Source organism: Labrus bergylta, chromosome 3 (assembly GCF_963930695.1).
Source record: "Labrus bergylta chromosome 3, fLabBer1.1, whole genome shotgun sequence".
In the NCBI taxonomy this organism is placed as follows: Eukaryota; Metazoa; Chordata; class Actinopteri; order Labriformes; family Labridae; genus Labrus; species Labrus bergylta.
The window spans coordinates 15,778,942-15,796,228 of record NC_089197.1 but is presented as its reverse complement, the minus strand read 5'-3'; the positions used below and the strand labels follow the sequence as shown (position 1 = coordinate 15,796,228).

At 38.3% G+C, this 17,287-nt stretch overlaps 2 protein-coding genes across 3 annotated transcripts; one reads left to right on the top strand and one right to left on the bottom strand.

The window, feature by feature from the left end:
• Window positions 1-2,292: 2,292 nt before the first annotated feature.
• LOC109987044 (interleukin-18 receptor 1) lies at window positions 2,293-8,206 on the bottom strand. 2 transcript variants are annotated; one of them, XM_020637991.3, is made up of 10 exons: window positions 8,020-8,206; window positions 5,787-6,036; window positions 4,979-5,159; window positions 4,652-4,796; window positions 4,496-4,558; window positions 4,278-4,401; window positions 4,041-4,186; window positions 3,411-3,557; window positions 3,119-3,265; window positions 2,293-3,037 (listed from the first exon to the last, which is right to left on the bottom strand). In XM_020637991.3, the coding sequence occupies exons 1-10, from the start codon at window positions 8,063-8,065 to the stop codon at window positions 2,676-2,678; spliced, it is 1,611 nt and encodes a 536-aa protein (XP_020493647.2). In that variant the 5' UTR covers window positions 8,066-8,206; the 3' UTR covers window positions 2,293-2,675. The 2 variants fall into 2 exon arrangements, with proteins under 2 accessions (XP_020493647.2, XP_020493648.2); XM_020637992.3 differs by lacking the exon at window positions 3,411-3,557.
• A 227-nt stretch (window positions 8,207-8,433) lies between these two features.
• LOC109986991 (coiled-coil domain-containing protein 81) lies at window positions 8,434-17,194 on the top strand. Its single transcript, XM_065952825.1, has 16 exons — window positions 8,434-8,698; window positions 8,783-8,844; window positions 8,913-9,066; window positions 9,373-9,557; window positions 9,653-9,727; window positions 9,826-9,994; window positions 10,904-11,018; window positions 12,077-12,170; window positions 12,581-12,727; window positions 13,297-13,398; window positions 13,944-14,113; window positions 14,204-14,282; window positions 14,923-15,033; window positions 15,181-15,290; window positions 15,408-15,533; window positions 16,117-17,194. The coding sequence occupies exons 1-16, from the start codon at window positions 8,623-8,625 to the stop codon at window positions 16,253-16,255; spliced, it is 1,914 nt and encodes a 637-aa protein (XP_065808897.1). The 5' UTR covers window positions 8,434-8,622; the 3' UTR covers window positions 16,256-17,194.
• Window positions 17,195-17,287: the final 93 nt, after the last annotated feature.

Sequence of the window (17,287 nt, the reverse complement as noted above, 5' to 3'; positions counted from 1 at the left end):
AAAGATCTTCCAAACCTTTTTTCAGTTCAATTAAAGCATTATTCTAAGTTTTGATCTTTTCAACTTGCAGGTTTGAGTTTGAAGTGGTGGAAGATGAAAACCACTGACAGCCTTTCCTAAAACCACAATGACAAATAATATATTTAAAGTCCTGCTAGAGCTGTGAAATAAAAAAAGAGTGCACAAAGTTCAATAAGCCCTATCAGAAACAAAGAGCAGGCATTGAGTTTAAGTAGACATGTTTAGGTTACAGTAAGGTTACCTGTATTTTATACCCTTGTTTTTCCACTTGGCTACATTATTGTTCCTTTTTTGCTTGTGAATTTCTGAATTAGTGTTAGCGCTTCAACTTTATTAAAGCTCACCAAATAAACTGCAAATAAAACAATAGGTCACAAGGTAACCACAGACAAAAGAAACGGAACATCATTTTAGAATTACACAACCTAAACAGTCAGAAGAAGCACAAGAGACAAAGTTAGGCTGTGATATTCTGTTTTAGTCCTGAGTAAAATAAACCTGGCTCCAACACTTCCCATGTCATAACCAGTAGATATTTTGAAAGACTTGACTAAGGTTTTCCAAAGCCACAGCAGCGATTACGATAGGGTTGTTAATGCCATGACCTTTTAGAACAACACGGTGGTTCACATGCTCATATATGATTCATTTACATAAAAATTCCCTAATTTAGAGACAGTGTGCTGTCTTTCTTTGTTGTTTAAATTGGTTTAACATTGCAGCATTAAAACACATGATTTATATGGTAAATGGACTTGAGCTTATAGCGCTTTTCTACTCTTCTGACCAAAGCGCTTTTACACCGCAGGTCACCTACACATTCACACACTGATGGCAGAAGTTGCTATGTAGTGAGATCAAAAGTAACTCCATTCATACAGGAGCAATTTGGAGTTAAGTGTCTTGCCCAAGGACACATCGGATGTGTTGCTGCTGGAGCTGGGGATTGAACCCTCTCGGTTGAGAGACGAAGACTCTAACAACCGAGCCAAAGCCACCGCATAACACAAGCTAACAACAGCACCATCAGCAGCGTTAAGGTGGCTAGTGTTGATTTTGATGATTTAACAAATGTCATGTGATAAAGGTCACTTGTAGTGATACACCAACAGAGAATCATCACTTTAACCGGCAGTGTCCCTCATTTGGTGAAGAAGGTAGAATAACTAAAGGGCCTGAAATTTGGAAGAGACCAAAACCACAGCAAAAAAAAAATAGCATGCTCACTCGATACAAAAAACAGGTGGCTGCAGAAACAAGTCAGAATTTATGAACGGTCATAAGTTAAATATGCAGTCTCAAACTAAATTTCCACTCACTATTTAAAAGGTGGTGAAATGACAATGTTGTTAAACGTATTGGCTGCCCCCCAATAAGATACTGCAGCTGTAGATAAAATCTCTGCTTTGGACAATATAGGGCTATGTTTTAAAATATAGTCACTACAGAAGTCAAAGTCAATTTTAATACTTTCTATGGCAATCATGCTTCAGCAATAAGCATTAACTGTATAAATAACAATCATATGATAATCATTAATTAATCAGTTATAATGATGGGGAGTGCCATTCCTGTGATTATAAACTGAGTGAGTCTTTAATTGCAAAGAAGGATGTAATGTAATTGTATCTGCCAAAGAGGTCCTGAATACAAAAGTTGGAAAACAGGCCAAAAGGTTTTTGTCCACATTTTTCTCAGCACATTATTTTTAATGAGGTTTTTAAGGTTTTGATGTTCTTAAAATCTATTAGCTTGTATTTACAAAAGTGTCGAGTGTTTAAGCGTCTGTCAGGTCATAGTCTGAACTGTGACTTTAATAAGTACAACAGCCTAAAACAAGGACGTCCATTCTCTGAAGCTGCTCTCGTGACTTTTCTTTCACTAGGTGGCAGCAAAACCTCAAACAACCTGCCATTGAACCCGCTCTCATCATTTCACCTTCGTCTCCGTTTCACTTTCTTTGGGGATATGAGAAACAACAGCCTATGTGTTTCCTGCAACTTGATATATAAAAAAAAAATACAATACTCAAGAACCTTTTGGCTCAGTTGTTGTTTTCATCAAGTATTGAAGATTAAATCCAGATCTTTAATGGATAAAAGTTCCACTTTCTTGAACTAACACTCAATAATCTTTCAGTGTGTGATGGGTTTATTAGAGTTTGCATGAGGAGGTTGCTGAGAACAACTGACAGGGAATCATGCAATTCAAGAAAAGAAAACATCTACCACAGCAAATAATATTATAAATCACAAGAGACTGGAAAGCTAACACTTTCACAGGATATATATTTATTTAATATTCTTAACATCAAGTCAACGTGAGTAAAGTGTTCTGGTATAAAGGAAGGTACATAATATATAATAACTTTAACACAAACATCATGATCTTTCCTTCAATGTCGGGCCACAATGTCTTGCATTTTAAGTCATTGGGGTGGAGAAGGATTTTCAAATACTACTTTATGTGAATCTTTTAAAATATTAAAAATAAATGCTATATGTTTATATATATACAGTTTTCCGTTTAATATAAAGCCTCTCTGTTTCATATAGGTGTGTCAATCATCTTGCAGAAAAGCTTGATTGAATAAATACTTGTTTCAAATACTGAAAGCACTGGTATTATGTTTTTCTGACTTCACAAAAAATAATTCAGCAGATATCTTCAGGGTTAGTTGGCTGAGGTGAAAGCCTTATTTTTCGAGCAGCTTGCGGAGCAGGTAGGTGATAGCGTAGCTGCTTCCAGAACAAGGAGGAGGGCGTCATTGAGCGTTTTCTTTTCCAGGTGACACGGTGTCCAGCCTTACTGAGAATCCGTAAGGCCTCTGGTACTGAACCTGACCTTGACACTTGGTTTGACTTAAATTTGATGAAAACCAAGTGATTCTGTCGCTCCACAAGAGAAGCACTGGTGTCTTTTAGCAGGCCAGCTTCTAGACCAGGATCAGAAGAGGTAGGAACTAGAACCACCGACTGGCTCTGCTCTATGCAGTACAACACTGTCTCTGCTACAGCTGCAAAGAACAAGATGATACGTCTCTTCATCAAGATTTTACACAGAGTTACTAAACAGTAGATTGCATTTTATAGTATACCTTTCCCTGGTGAGACGTTGCGATCATGAGTACAAAGATTGTAACCAAAACTCTCTTCTAAAACACTCTCCAGCGTTTCTCTCTCAGTGTTGTTTAGTCCTGTGTTGCTCTTGTAGTACATCAAAAAGGCATCATGGCTTTTTCCATCTAAAAACAATCAACAAAAAGCTGATTTTTTTTGTCACCGCTGTTACAAACTGATGCAGGTATGGACAACAAGGCTGTCTGCTTTAACAATGCGACTCAGGAAAAAAGTACTAATTCTAGAAAATAGTTGAAACTGAAATCCCACCTGAGCTGCTGCTAGTGCAACTAAGAGTGTCGCGCAGGAAAAGGGCAATATTCATTTTGAACTTAACATAAACAACTGCTGTTACAAAAATGATCATCATCACGATGCCCGTAGTGCCCAATGCCAGGGGGACAGATAAAGGAGAAGCTGTAGGGACATAAAGGCAACTCAACATGAAAACTTCAAAACAGCAGACATTGAAGAAAGTCCTTTTAACTTGAGCATTTGAAGCAGAATGGATCCCATAACTTTGAGTTTATCTTGACAACAATGTTGGTGTCAAAGCAGTGCAGGTCTTCCTTTATTGTCTGCTTAGTATTAAATGATAAAATGTGGGCAGAATTTTGTCATGTACAGGAAGACAGTTTGTGTCTCTAAAGCGCATCAGTGCAGATTACAATCCAGTTATTGATGTTGGCTCTCAACGTTTATCGTTTCTGCTTGCATATGATCTTTCTAGTTAAATTTACCAGTTAATAATAATCCAATATAAATTACCCGGATAGCCACAAGCTTTGCCTTAAAGCCCCAAAATATTTTCCCCAGCTGTTTTCAGAGGAAAGCAGAGAGCTCATAATCAGTACAATAGTAACAAGAGAAAAGGTATTTCTATCCGTCCATGTTGTATACCTTTTTGGGCCAAGGTGATTCTGACAAAGCTTGAGGGTTGGTCATCAGCGTCCAGTTTACAGGTGTAACTTTTCCTTAAATCCTCCTTTGTCACTTTTTTGAAAACTAAAGATGCTGTCATCTTCATTCCTTCAGCGTTGCTTTCTCTGTAAAACAAAGGACAACTGTTAGCTATAAAAATCTATCTGCTCTTTAAAACCTTTTTGTTAGAGTTTGTACATTTTGTGAAGTGTTTACCTTGTATAGTTGTAGAAAACTGGTAAGTTGTTGTCCCTTTCCAAAAATGAGCTGCCACTTAACCAAAACACCTCATCGAAGTCTGAATATATCACAGCTGTACATTCAATCACCACTGTCGAATCTGGCCAAAGCATACAGTTTGTTATGAGTCCATTTTTAATGTATATCCAAGTGCATGTTTGTAAATGTATTCAAACAATAACACGTCCACTTACCCAAAGCTACATGAAATACATCATCCATGTGTGGTGAAAGCAACACTGATTGTCCAGATATGACTGTGCAAAAACAAGAGCGAACATGTAACACGTCAATAAACATATACGTGTCTGTCTTTAAGGTGAAAAGAATCCAAAAAAGTGATGTCTTACTGTTTGGTCGGATAACAAGCATGACTTTGAACGTGATGTTATATATTAGCTGATGGTACAGGTAAGACCTGGTGCAGGTGTAAACACCGTGGTCATTCTCCGTCACACTCGAGAAGTAGCTATCCTGTGGCAGTGACTCGCCTCTCTAGGGAAAGTAAGTGGAATTTTTGAGCATGAAGAAAAAAAAACAACATATTTTGTAATAGCCGTCCCATTATTAGAGAACAGTCATAAAGTAAAAAATGAATAATGCATGGAGCATCTTGTAGAGTCTTATTTCACATCAAATCTAATCCATACTAAACAAAAAAAGATCTTTTAAAATACCTTGTGCCATATGATGTCGTTGCTGGTCATGTTTGGTGTATTTACATCAGGGATATTTACATCAGGGCAATGCAATGTGCAGGACTCCTGTGTGAAACATGTTGCTGAGTACGTGTTCCAGTCTTCATCCTCTCCGCTCTGCCCCGTGTAAACTGTCAGCATGAACTGGCTGCTGGCATTCCTGTCATGTCATTAAATAGATAAAATAATATGAAGATTTTTTATTTACATTTATTTCTTCTTTTTTTCAGAGGCTCTTAATGTAAAAGAAGGTCGTCTTTAAGGACCAATCTTTAAAATACAAATTCTCCAGAAAGCCAATGTCATTTGGGAAACCTGTCGATCTCTGATCACTGGTTAACATCATCAACTTTTAAGCATTGACATGGTTAGCATAAAAAGTCTTACATTAGCATTTGTACAAAGCCCAGGTAAGAACACAAAAGGTTATAGTTGCCAAGATCAGTATTGTTTATGCTTGATGTAATAGCTCGTCATAATAGACAACAACATGTTTCATGGTTTATTAAAAGTATAAGAGCTGATGTTGGTTCATAATATTTGTCAGAGCATGGACTCTAACAATTTCTTAAATTCACCAATAAAACACTGAAGCTTTGTGTTGATTATGATATAACTGCATATAGAAATAACTAATGTAAGGCATCGTCTCATTTGTTCCAGTTTTTAAGTTGTGTTTCATGTCAGATTCAGAAATAAAAGCCTCTGTAATTTAAATATGTCATCTGTGGATACTGGCTCTCTTGGAAAAAAAGGAACACTGTTTGGGATTACTTGTATATCTTACCCCTGAGAGCATGAGTAATTCCCCTGATGATTTACAGACGCACTAAGAATCACAAGATTCCTCCCATAAACCAGCACTCCCATCCTACTCAGTTCATCAGCTGACATGTTGCTGCTCAGATCCAGCTCGTGGGCGGTGTGACTGCTCCAGATCAGTTTGGCACCATAAGACCCTTTTTGATGTGGGCACCACAGGGCCACCATCTCGCCTGCCTTGATATGAACCTCTGTGCGTCTCAACGAAAACACACCTGCATGTGAATAAGAGGTGAAAAGGGTTTTGATTTTGATAATTTCAATATAATTATTTCAATAACTCAGTAAAAGTACTCTGTATTACACTGCAGTGCCGCCAACTCTGTAAAGTTGGTTGGCAAACACTGAGATTTGAATGTAAAAAATATATATTGGATATATATTGGCCTGCTGAAATATGGCTTTAAACAACATTTATTTTAATAGAAAGATTAACTGCATTAAATGTATCTACAGAGAACTGCTTTAATTGACCAAATTTGAAAACAATGTGAGATATTTGTGAATCTTACCCACAAACCGAGAGTGACATGAAAAACGATCTGCACTACAAACTTGTGTGTGTTTTGGGAAGCTATAACCAGGGTAGTTTATAGCTAAGTTTAACCTAGCTTAGTTTACCAAATAGACTGGAAACAAGGGTTTGATCTTTTCTCCTCAATAGCTTGTTATCAGAGAAGAACTCAGTCCACTTTCCCATGTTTTGCTGTTGTTAGGTACACATGCAATGTGTGGGATCGTCTACATTGAACAATCTCATTTTTAAGATGGTTAAAGGATGTCAATAGAGGAAAAGTGACACTAGATAACCTGACTGTTTTTGATATAAAACATACATGTTCAACACAAAGGACCATGGGGATGCCGGTTCTGAGGACCAGGAAACAGTGCCACTTAAAACTTCATTTTAAAATAATGGAACTTTTTTAGAATTTTGTTTTGAATTTAAAACATGATGCATGTTAATGTTTTAAGTTGGGGAATTAACTCTTGAGGCGCTGGTGGGTGGAGTTTGTTACTTTGGATGGACCCAGGCTACCTTATAACAAGTCTTTGTGCTAAGCTAACCGGCTATCTCAAAAAAAGAGTGTACGTTAAAGTAAGTGTATATTTCTTGTTGTGAAACAATACCAATAGCCATCTAAATGGCTGGCTGTCAGTCATGTGATTTTCACGTCAAGGATATTTGGTTAAATTTGTGGAAGTAACACTGCTGATGAATACTTTGATCATGCTGAACAGTGTGTGTTCATGTTTGAATCATACTTTAAAATAAGCTATACTCTTATGTCACTGGTTCCAGATTTACTCGACATTGTTATATTATGTAACATTGTGTAATGACTTCTAAGCCCCTTTTTGGTTTGGTCCATTGTTAGGAGGGGGCTGAAATGGTTCCAATAATTCTTTCCACACTGATACTCTTTTAACAGGATAACCACAATAATGTAAAGATGTTACTTTATGTTTATTAATCTACAGAAGTATGGTTACTTACAGAAAAATATTAAGGTAAAAAAAAACAAGCTGGGTTATATAATGGTGTTGTTGTTATGATGCAACAAGGTGTAAGTAGTAATACTGCAGTTGAACCAGGATGATTAAGTTTTAATTATTTAAATTAGCCTTAAAGTTAAGTGGCTCCCATACACTTAAGGTCTCCTACAAAGGGTCATGAGATAAAACTGATAAGTCATAACATGATGAGCAAGGTTGGGAAGAAGTTCTGACATATTTCTTCTTTTTCTTTTTTTGGATCATTTTTAGCTCTCTGTGTTTGAGTAGTAGTAATATATTAACAATCTGATCATGGGTGATGGGTCTTAGTGGAAATGGTAACAACTCATGGAAATGTGAAACTTAATACAGGACCCTGACTATGAGAACAACTAGCCAACATTTAAAAAAAAATGTTTTTAAAATTATGCCTATCTTGATCAAAAACATGAATGTAAAAGTTACAAAGTCCGTTAAAATACTGAAATGAGGTAAAAAGTTAAATATTAAGAAGTTGAGTTAAAATTAGGCTAGAGAAAAATAAAATGCTACCCAAATAATAAGAAAACTCTGCTACAAATATTCAGCCAAGTAGCCTTCTTAGAATATTCGTATTTAAAAAAATATGTAATTTTGATTTAATATCAACCTGTCAAACCATTTTTAACATTTTGATAATTGTATTGTATGAATTGTCTTACCTGTCAATAAAATAGAGAGGAGAAACAGTATTTTCACTGCCATCATTGTAACGCGTCAAGAATATCGCCTCAGAAGAGTCCCTGGGACTTGTCCGGACACTTGTTTATATTAGCAGATTCAGCTGAGTCACAGGTATCATGTGAGCATTGGCCTGTTGGTTAAAATATAATAGTAAAGGCTGCTGCGGTTTCGTTAAACCAAAATAAAAACTTGGCAATTTGGAGATTAAACACGTGACGTTCACAAAATGCAACTGGATTATGATAAACACAGCTGGGTGAAGGCTATTTATAGTGTCCTGTTGACAAGATTTGTGAAAGCGACTTTAATGAAAATGTGTTCGAAGTTAAAAGGGTAAATCTGACGTCTTCCAATACGAAACATGAACTCTTAAAACCTGCTTTGTTGTGGTTTCGCTTCACGCGCAGACTCAGAGACAGAGGATTGGAGCGTGCACTGCGGGGGGTTGCATTGCCAGGGGCAACCACTGCTGTCAAGTGCTCAACTTGATCTCTCGCAGAACTGCAGCCAAGTGAGGGATAAGAAGAAGAAGAAACTTAGAGATAATTCAAGCTTCATCTTATGAGGACGGTTTAACAGAGATGACGGACATACTGCGGCTGGTGTCAGAGGCGGACAGACGGACTTTACCGACTCTATCTCAGCTCTCTGAAAACGGTCAAATAACTTTTGTTTAACCCGTGACATTGTAAACTACTTATCTGCATGTTGCCATATGACAGTTCTTATGTGTTTCTTTAGATATCAACTGTATTTGGGCTGATGTGTCCACTTACATTGAACGTCAGATGACCTTAAAGAAAGTGAGTCTATTTCTATCTTTCTATCCATTTATCCATCTATCTGAAACTGATTGATTTTTTTGGATCAGGGGGTTCACCTGGCAGGACTGGGCACCTTCACCTTCTCTCAGCAGAAGTTGGACATTGGAAACAGATTCACGATGATCCAGCGACCCATCTTTATCCTGGCGGGGAAACTAATCCAGTCTCTGAGTTTAAAGCAGGTCAGGCCACTTGCTGCAGGTGAGCAGATTTTTTAATAAATGTGATAACAGCATAATATTCTAACATATCTGATATTTTAGAATACTTTACTGTAGCATTTTAACTTGAAAAAGTGTTCAAATTTAATGCATTTAATTCTGTTAAAACATCATGGGCCTCGGCTCAAAGTTAGACTTGAAGAACAGGAGAACAGGTTATTTTATCTGATTTATGTCATACTGAAATAATGAAGGATACATTTCGAGGATATGTTGGACAATCATCTGAAAACTGACAGAAGAAGAAAGAACAATGAGGATGTCTTTGTGTGTGGTCCTGTTTCAGCAACACACCTACCCGTGGTTCAACTGAATTTTGCAGCGGTGTCACAGGAGACTCCCTTCAGTCGAGACGTTGTCGAGGGCTGTGTCAGAGAAACTCTTCTGCTCCTCTGCAGAGCTTTGGCCTCTGAACAAAATATCTTCCTAACCTTACAAGGGATCGGAGTTTTGTCCTTCAAGAACAACAAGGTGGATCTCCAGCTCCTACTCATGTTCACGTTGTTGTGGACTAAGTGGACCACTGTTTTCATTTTTAATCTAATTACACTTGATGTCATTAAAAGGTGCGGATGAAGTTCAACAGAGATTTTATTAACGCCATGGATGGGACCGGTAGGCTGCTGTTGGCATTTAACTATGTGAGTATGAACACGTGAAAGTGTGTTTGCACATCGCAGTACATAATAAGGTCACAGTAAATATGTTCATACAGATAATTGGTACTGTGCCCCAGCAGAGACCTGGGAGCAGTGTGTCTTTACTGTCCAGTAGACCGTCCGGGCTTCAGAGGCCACAGACGGCCAATCCCATCACCCTGCCAAGTGTTTGCGCTCCTCCACCAGACAACAGTGACAAAGATCCATGGGGCTGCTCGTCACCAGCTCCAGAACAGAGGAATGCAGGAGGTGAAAGAGCTTCTCTGCACAAGGCTGACAATTTGGCGTTTGATAGCACTTTAATAAGGCTAAACTAAGCAATGAATCAAATCCAAATCCTTTCAGAACGCCTATGCAAAGCAAAGGACTTTTGTTCCTCGTTTGGTTGAACTGGAACTGCAGTGTCTGCTAAAGCTGAACTAATAATGTTATAGAAAATTATTATGTTATTTCTTATTAAGGCAATATTTACCAATTCATCTAGCTATTCAGTCAACAGTAAGGAAAACAAGCCTGATTTGATTTCTTACTTGCAACTCTGTTAAATATGAAGCTACAGCGAGGAGCTGATTTACTTACAGTAGCATCCCATTGCAAACATGTGTTACGAGAACACTCAAGATCATTTTGTATTTACAGGGTTCTGTTTTATATATAATAATAATAAACTTTATTTAAACAGCACCTTTTAAAACCAAGGTTTCAAAGTGCTTCACATCAGGAAGTTAAAAACAACAGAGTTTTGCCCTGCTTTCAGTCTTAATGCTAAGCAAACAGTTTCCTCACCAAATTTCAATGACAAACACGAGGGTGCTTTCAACAGAAAGCAAATAGATGAATTTCCCGAAGGTTCAAACTAACGCCTAAGCTGTGTTGTCTCTCTTGATGCATCAGCAGGTGGAGGTGGGGCACTAGTTTTCTCGTTACATATTACATCCAGCTTTTACTTTCAATTTATAGTAAACCATTGCTTAAAATAGAAGTCTTGATGAGTGAGTTGTTAGAGGTAAATGAGTCCAAACATTTTGAACTGGCTATTAAACTTGGAACTGTTGAAACCACTTTCTATTCAAACAGTTAATATGGCTGTATTAGAGATTGAAATGCAGCAAAGAATTAACTTTGAATGCACTATGACAGTACGTGTTGTCTCTACAGAAGTTCCCCAACAGAGAGATTCTAAATCCTATCAGCCACTGCAGCCTGCCCTGATAAAAGCTGTCAGCCTGTCTGAAGAACTGAATCCAAAACCCCCAACAGAGTCCACAGAGAAGTACTACACACACAGACACAAAAGCAGACACACTCTTTGGAGAGGCTCAGATTGCAGGGCACAGAGCTGTTTGCAGGTAGATGAGAGTTGACAGCTCAGCAGGGGGTTTTATATTGTTACGGCCCCTAGGCAGAGAGTCCAGCTCCATAAATGATGCACAAGCACCTGTGGGACAGGTCTTATTCTGTAATCATCTACCTGCACTGTCAGCAGCTACACAAAATGTGGTCACAAGAGGGAAGGTGGTCTCTATAGTTTCAAACCTTAAAATCCCTCCCCTGTTTATTATGTGTTCACTAAGAGTCTCTGTGCAGATTTAAGTGTCACCTGTGGAGGACTGGACTGCTCTCAAACTGGTTATTGGGATATCATAACAAAATGAAGGGTCCTAAGATTACAGTTGTCCTATTTAGGGCCCTTAATTTTGTCATCCCCAGAAGCATTTAGAGCCTCCTTCACTCCTCAAACATGTCAATGCAGCTGTTTAACTCTATAAGTATATGTGCATCATGTAATGTAATGATTATGTGTATGTCATTTGTTATGTAATATATACATATTTTATAAGCTCACTGAAATGATCTGAACTGTTGCATTAAAAATCCCACAGGAAATACAAATGTAGAAATATTATTAAAACTACACAGAACAAGTTGAGATGAAGGCCAGTTTGAATATGAGACTTCAGCTGCTTTTCAAAGTGATAGCTATAGCAGATCATGTGTCTATAGGGAGGGCGTTTGACAGAAAAAACTAAACCCTGGTCATGAGGGCTTCAGTTACCTGCTGGTCAGCAGTCATACAACAGAGTTCTGAACCTCTTGCAGACGTTTTTGTTAAATTCAAGAAAGCAACTTTAATTTAAGATAAACAAATTTGAGAAGGACTTAATAAATTGTGTTTAAATTATATATCTGTCCATGCCACACAGCACCAATGCACCGTAATTATGTCTTATGCACAAGGAAATCTCACTGGTTAGATAACCCCTCCCTAATCATTTAACTATACATGTTATGCTTAGTATGCTACAGTAAAGAATCTGTTGCCACTCCCAGGCGCACTGCTTCCATCTCACCACCAGAGGTCTCTCTCAAACCGGAGAAACCTCGTGTGAACGTCAGCTGCTCTGGCCACACCCGTGCTGGACAGGTGAGAATGTAGAAGCATTTATGTATCTGTGTAATGTTAGTGTGGCAGTAAAGATCCAATCTAACTTTTATAGTTGTCTCTGAAAGTCAAGATGAGGGTTCAGGCTGGAAGTTAGACTTAGAGAATGAAGTATAAGTGATTTTAATCTATGAATATAAAGGATGTACCCAGCTTTTAACTCTGTGTGCAGCCTAACAGGCATGCAGGATAAGTGGTTGGTAAAGTGAAATGCTTGAAAGTGAAACTACATTCAAATCAAGGGGAGTCTGGTAATAGATGACAGATTAACAATAAATGTTGTTATTGGACGTTCTGTGTCTGTCAAGACAGCAGTGAGAAAAATTGCATTTTTTTTTTTTACTAATAATTCATTGTTTATGGATATGTATTATTTCTGGTGTCCATCATAGGAGCTGTGCTACCTGTGTATGCAGCGGGCTAAAAGAAATGTTCCCGTCTACCTGAGGAAACAGCAGGAGGCAGAGGAGAAAGCTCAGGAGAAACTCTTACTGCTTCAAGAACAACAGAGAGACAAGCAGTTGATGCAGGAAGAACAAGTGTGTGCATGTGCTTGGGTGCAAGTGGTCTCTTAAAAGAAAATTCTACAATATATCTGTTTTGTATTTTATTTGGATAACTGTTTAAAGGCCTACTCCATACTGTCTGCAGGTCACTAAAGGGGAACTGTGAGTGCTGGGGGAGATATTTTTAGGGTTATAGTCAAGGAAAAAAGGGATCAGAAAAAAGACTGAAAATGTAAAAACTGTGTCCCATACACCCAGCAGCAGGAGTAAAATACAGCTCTTACTATTGTGTCAATACAATGTAAAAGTGGTAATAAAATCTTGTCAAATGAAAATAAGAAAGAACATTAAACTGGGAAGGGTGTTCCCAGAGTGTTTGGGGTCAGCGAGCTCAGAAAACAGCTTCATTCTCTCAACAGCACTTGGAAGGAATTGCAGTACATGTGGGTTATTAAAAGTCAAAATGAAACCTTACAAGTTGTTTTTTGCCTGTGTTGTTTCATTTAAACACTTAACTGGGAAAAAAAGGTTTTTCACCATGTTTGCTAAGCCTTCTTTGACTGAACACATTCATGAAGTGTTTTTGTTTCTTCAAATGGCAGGAAAGGCTGAATGAGCAGCGTGAACACGCAAAGCAGGTTTCTACATTCAACCTTCAAAGGAATAAGGAGAAGAAAGAGAAAACTTTATTTCCCCTCTTCCCTGTAAGTAGAAACTGGACATTCAAGTTGTGATTCTAAAGATTTCCCTCTTGAAGTTAAAAACTGTTTAAGCTGCAGAGTTATGAAAAAAAAACCGAAGAGCAACCCATGGTGCAAATAATTCTCACACACAACAGAAAGCTATTGATTGATTGTTACCTTCTAGAGGAGTTTGCAGCCTGCAAACAGCTAAGCGTAGTTTCTCCTTCATATTACATCACTTCCTGCAATATTTAACGGATCATCTGTTATCAAATGCAATTTTTGGTTTTGTATATGTTTGAGATAAACGATTCTGGGAAGCAGTAACCTATGTGACAAACACATGTTGGTTTCTGTTAATGCTTCTAAATAAAAGCCATCCACTTATATAAAAACAATTAAATAATATTGCTGAAAAATTACTCCAAAGTTAGAGTTTGAATTCATAGGAATTTCAAGAATTTTCCCTTAAAAATCATGAATTCACATTTGGCATTCACTGCATCTTTTAGTGGAATTATGGCATTTAAAAAAAATCTGTATCCTCCCTCTAATCTTGCTTTTAGACTTCATTCATCTTCCCGGATCGGCCCCTCACAGCCGCCAGGAGGATTCAGCAGCATTTTTACATGAATGATCTGCAGAACCAGATAGAGAGCCGAAGGCAACACGAGGCTCTGGACCAGCAGAACCGTCTCCTCATGGAGCATCTGGACCAGGTTCAGCTGGTCCAGGAGTGAGTCTGTAACTGAGTTCCTGCTAAGGTGTTTCAGAAAAACAAACTGCTGTGACAACTAATGTTTTCATGATCATGCGTATGTTTTAGGCTAGCTTTGCAGAAGGCCCAGCAGCTCCAGCAGAAACAGGAGAGTACTACGCATTACAAGAGGGCTCTGGACAATCAGGCAAGACACTCCTACACTTCCTATTTTTTAACTTCCTGTGGATTATGGATGTCAAAATGTGCTTTTAAGTTGATTTAGGAAGGCTGAAGGTCAATGGAAGGCAGCAGAGTAGAGTTACCTCCCATCCTGCCAGTCAAGGACACTATGCAGACTGGCTGCCCGACAAACTCTTTAAGATGTTTTCTCATGTGTTTATCCTCAAGCTACCGAATACTTAGTTCTCCTTTTTTATATCTCCAAATTTCTGACTGGCTAATGTGTCTTATTCACGATTAAGATCTGTGGATAGAGCTCTGCTGGTTACTCCCTGCTCACAGTTATTGACTTAGACGTATGATCAGGCTTTTGATTTAGGCCTGCTACGCCATGAAACGCAGACACACTGGGAATGCTTTTAGAAATACAAGAAATATGTTTTTGCACGTGTTGATATTCATTTCAAGGATTCTACTTCCACTCTGCTCTCATCTTTTATCCACACTCTCATTTTTAACTGCTGGGCTGTTTGCGTTTCTTATGTTGTTGTAAATTACCTGTTACATTTCAAAGGAGAGTGATATGTGAGTCAAGTGATCATAACTATGTCATGGTCTGTGCTGTTGTAACCATGTTTCTAAAATAAACGTTTGTTGTATTTAAGGTGGGAGATAAAAAGTTCACAGACCCTCCAGAGTGTCAGACCAACAGCTCGGGGTTGACCCGCTGTGAGACAGCAGCCAGCAACTCCGAGAGCCGAGAGAGGGCTCAGAAGGTCGTCTGTGTTCACTTTTTAGTTCTTTAAGAAATACTCAGTAACAAGTCCTGCATTCTGCATGCCACATCTGTAACTAAAAGTTTACTTTAAAATTTTCCTCGCTACATGTTGAAGTTGATGTGATGTTTATCTGTATGCTTGCAGCTCTTTCAGGTAAATTTCAGCACTGCCACTCAGAAGAAAAGAGACAAAGAGCACAAACGCCTCGAACAACTGGAGAAGGAAAAAAAAATGCTCAAACAGAGTCAACTGGAGTGAGTACAGCGGGAGTAGGGTGGGGGTGAAAGAATTAGAAAATGAAGCAGCTGCAGCTTTAGTTCAACATGTTTTTTTTCTGTGGAACTTTGTACGTTTTTGTTTTACCTGTCCAGGTTAATGTTGGGCCGCATCAATCGTTTTGAGAGGCAGCAGGACATCAGCAGGTGTCTAGAGGACGAGTGGAGTCGCAGTGTGAGGCTGAAACACCAGCAAGAAAATGAGGAGAAGCGCTTTCTGAGGTGTGTGGATAATTAATTGGCACTCTCCCTTGAATTATATTCGTTACAGTTATAAGTTGGTAAACCATTCACACACTGACTCATAATTTACAATGTAGCCTGACTGGCAGAAAAGACAATGCATCATTCAGGCAACTGAATTACAAAAAAAATAACTTTATGTCACATGCTTAATTTCCATAATGGAAATCAAGCATGTGACATAAAGTTAATTTTTGGAGCAAGGGCCAAAGAAGAACCTTTTTAATGTTGCAGCAGATCTGTATGCTCAAACAAGAAGTTAATATCTTCTCTGGCTCAAGAACAAACAAAATCCTTTTTAGAGGTCTGCACTCTCCAAGTGCACTTCTAGATATATGTTTATCAAAGACACCACTTACCCATTTTGACAAGCAATCTTACATTCAATAAATGAGTGTTACCCATGTATGGTCCATGTTACTAACTTTAAAGAGCTATAACTCAAAACATGATCCTTTGACGGTCAGAACGTCTTCAAAATGTATTTGAAGTAATGCATCACTTATTGTGATGTTAGTGTACCTTGATATTGACTGATGCATCATGGTCTCCTTGTTGTCAGATCTGCTGGAGAGCTCCTGGTAGATAAGCTTTCAGAGTACAGACGCTGCTGCCAGTGTCGGAGAAGGACAACAAACTGTGGAGAGACCAACATCTGGAAAGACTCTCATTACCTCTCTGGCTCTCAGTTCATGATCTGATGAACAGTAGGGCCAACAGCAGCACATATACATGTATACATACACAGTATATTCCACATTAGTCATGCATTACTTATGGTATTCAACTTATTTAAATGCAGCATTACAGGTAGAGCGATAGCTATTTCACGATGTATTCTACATCTTCCATAGATTTCATGCATACAGATAATGTATTCTCTAGAGACTGTTTCTTTATCAGTTAGACTTTGGATCTCATGTTTGTTTTGTGTAATTTTGGCCAGAATTATTTTGGGTATTCCCAGGATGTCATGTAACTAATCACACAGACACACACACACACACACACACACACACACACACACACACACACACACACACACACACACACAGACAGACACACAGACACACACACACACACACACACACACAGACACAGACACACAGACAGACACACACACACACACACACACACACACACACACACACACACACACACACACACACACACACACACACACACACACACACACACACACACACACACTTGCCCTGACTTACCCAGACTTGCCCTGATAAATGATTGACAGGGCTGCAGACTTTATGAAGTGCTTCACTTACTCTGAGTGTGTCTTCATCCACGGTTCTTACAGCTTTAGATCCTGTAAGTAACAATTATTTGATTGTACATGTTCCCACACCCTCTAAAGTCAAACCCTGAGTTGAACTTAACCAATAAAAAAAACTTGGCTGAGGAATAGTTTCTTCATACTGATAGTCAAAGTCAGTTTTGTTTCAATATGTAACCTTTCTTTCTCCCTCAAGAACAAAACATAAATACCACTGAACTTGTTTGACCACACCTGCATGACTGTTTTTACTGTCTGATTGTTTCTTTGTTTTCTTACCTATTATTCTGTTACTCAAACTTTTCTCATTTTCAAACTTTGTATTGCAAAATAAAAAAACATGACTCTGTGGTGCTCACTCCTTTTTGTTTTAAAGTATTCGTTTGTCACTGTTTATCAGGGGAGAAGACGATCACTAAATCACTGCAGAAATGAACATGAG

What these genes read in the sequence shown, in the direction of transcription:
- LOC109987044 (XM_020637991.3), bottom strand. Translation starts at nt 8,065, where the DNA reads ATGATGGCAGTGAAAATACTGTTTCTCCTCTCTATTTTATTGACAG. An exon ending in GCTTGTTATCCGACCAAACA is followed by an intron (nt 4,559 to 4,651) that starts GTAAGACATCAC and finishes GTTTTTGCACAG; the next exon opens with TCATATCTGGACAATCAGTG. An exon ending in GTTTTCTACAACTATACAAG is followed by an intron (nt 4,187 to 4,277) that starts GTAAACACTTCA and finishes TTTGTTTTACAG; the next exon opens with AGAAAGCAACGCTGAAGGAA.
- LOC109986991 (XM_065952825.1), top strand. Translation starts at nt 8,623, where the DNA reads ATGACGGACATACTGCGGCTGGTGTCAGAGGCGGACAGACGGACTTTA. An exon ending in CTCAAACAGAGTCAACTGGA is followed by an intron (nt 15,291 to 15,407) that starts GTGAGTACAGCG and finishes TTACCTGTCCAG; the next exon opens with GTTAATGTTGGGCCGCATCA. An exon ending in GAGGAGAAGCGCTTTCTGAG is followed by an intron (nt 15,534 to 16,116) that starts GTGTGTGGATAA and finishes CCTTGTTGTCAG; the next exon opens with ATCTGCTGGAGAGCTCCTGG.